At 59.5% G+C, this 814-nt stretch overlaps 1 protein-coding gene across 1 annotated transcript; it reads left to right on the top strand.

Annotated features, from left to right (window-relative positions):
* Positions 1 to 6: 6 nt before the first annotated feature.
* On the top strand, positions 7 to 808 carry LOC106126071 (cohesin subunit SA-1-like; the record flags this gene model as incomplete). Its single annotated transcript, XM_013323540.1, has 4 exons — positions 7 to 84; positions 254 to 370; positions 459 to 617; positions 698 to 808. Coding segments are annotated over exons 1-4 (465 nt in total), but the record flags the coding sequence as incomplete, so codon positions are not given.
* Positions 809 to 814: the final 6 nt, after the last annotated feature.

The raw sequence follows: 814 nt of genomic DNA, 5'->3' as shown, positions 1-814 counted from the left end.
CCTATGATGAAGGACTGGGAGTGCATGACTGACCTGCTGCTGGAGGAGCCCGGCCCCGACGAGGACCCCCTCGACAACAGACAGGTAACAATGATTAACACTGTCCTTACTCCTCATTGGTACTTGATATTATATCTAGTGAGACAGTGATCTCATGTTTATTTTTGAATATCAAAAATATATCAATAAGATCCGGCCATGTTTCACCTCAAACATTGAGCGTGAGTCCACTGTCGTGTGTGTGTGTGTGCAGGAGTCGTCGCTGATCGAGCTGATGGTGTGCTGCGTGCGGCAGGCCAGCACGGGGGAGCCGCCCGTCGGCCGCGGCCCCGCGCGCAAGAACCAGCTGCTGTCCAAGGAGCAGGCCAAGGTCGGAACCTCTCCGTTCCACTCCATCTTCTATGTTTTTTACCGTTCTTCGGTCGAGTCGTGCATGTGTATAACGAGCGAGTGCGCAGATGGTGAGCGACGAGCGCGCGCGCATGACGACGCACTTCATGGCGGTGCTGCCGACGCTGCTGGACAAGTTCCGCGCCGACCCCGACAAGCTGGCCAACCTGGTCGCCATCCCGCAGTACTTCGACCTCGAGCTGTACACCACGCAGCGCCAGGAGGCGGTCGGTAACTCCTCCCCGCTCGCATGTATCCGCGTCTGCGCGGCCTCGTCTCGCATCTCTCACCGGCGCGCGCTCCGCAGAACCTGACGCTGCTGCTGAACAAGATCCGCGAGATAGTGCGCCAGCAGACGGAGAGCGAGGTGCTGGAGACGTGCGGCCGCACGCTGGAGTACCTGTGCAGCGAGCAGTGCGCCGTC

Source organism: Papilio xuthus, unplaced genomic scaffold (assembly GCF_000836235.2).
Source record: "Papilio xuthus unplaced genomic scaffold, Pxut_1.1 DF825331.1, whole genome shotgun sequence".
Classification (NCBI taxonomy): domain Eukaryota; kingdom Metazoa; phylum Arthropoda; class Insecta; order Lepidoptera; family Papilionidae; genus Papilio; species Papilio xuthus.
The sequence above is the reverse complement of the archived record's forward strand: the minus strand, read 5'-3'. Positions and strand labels throughout refer to the sequence as shown.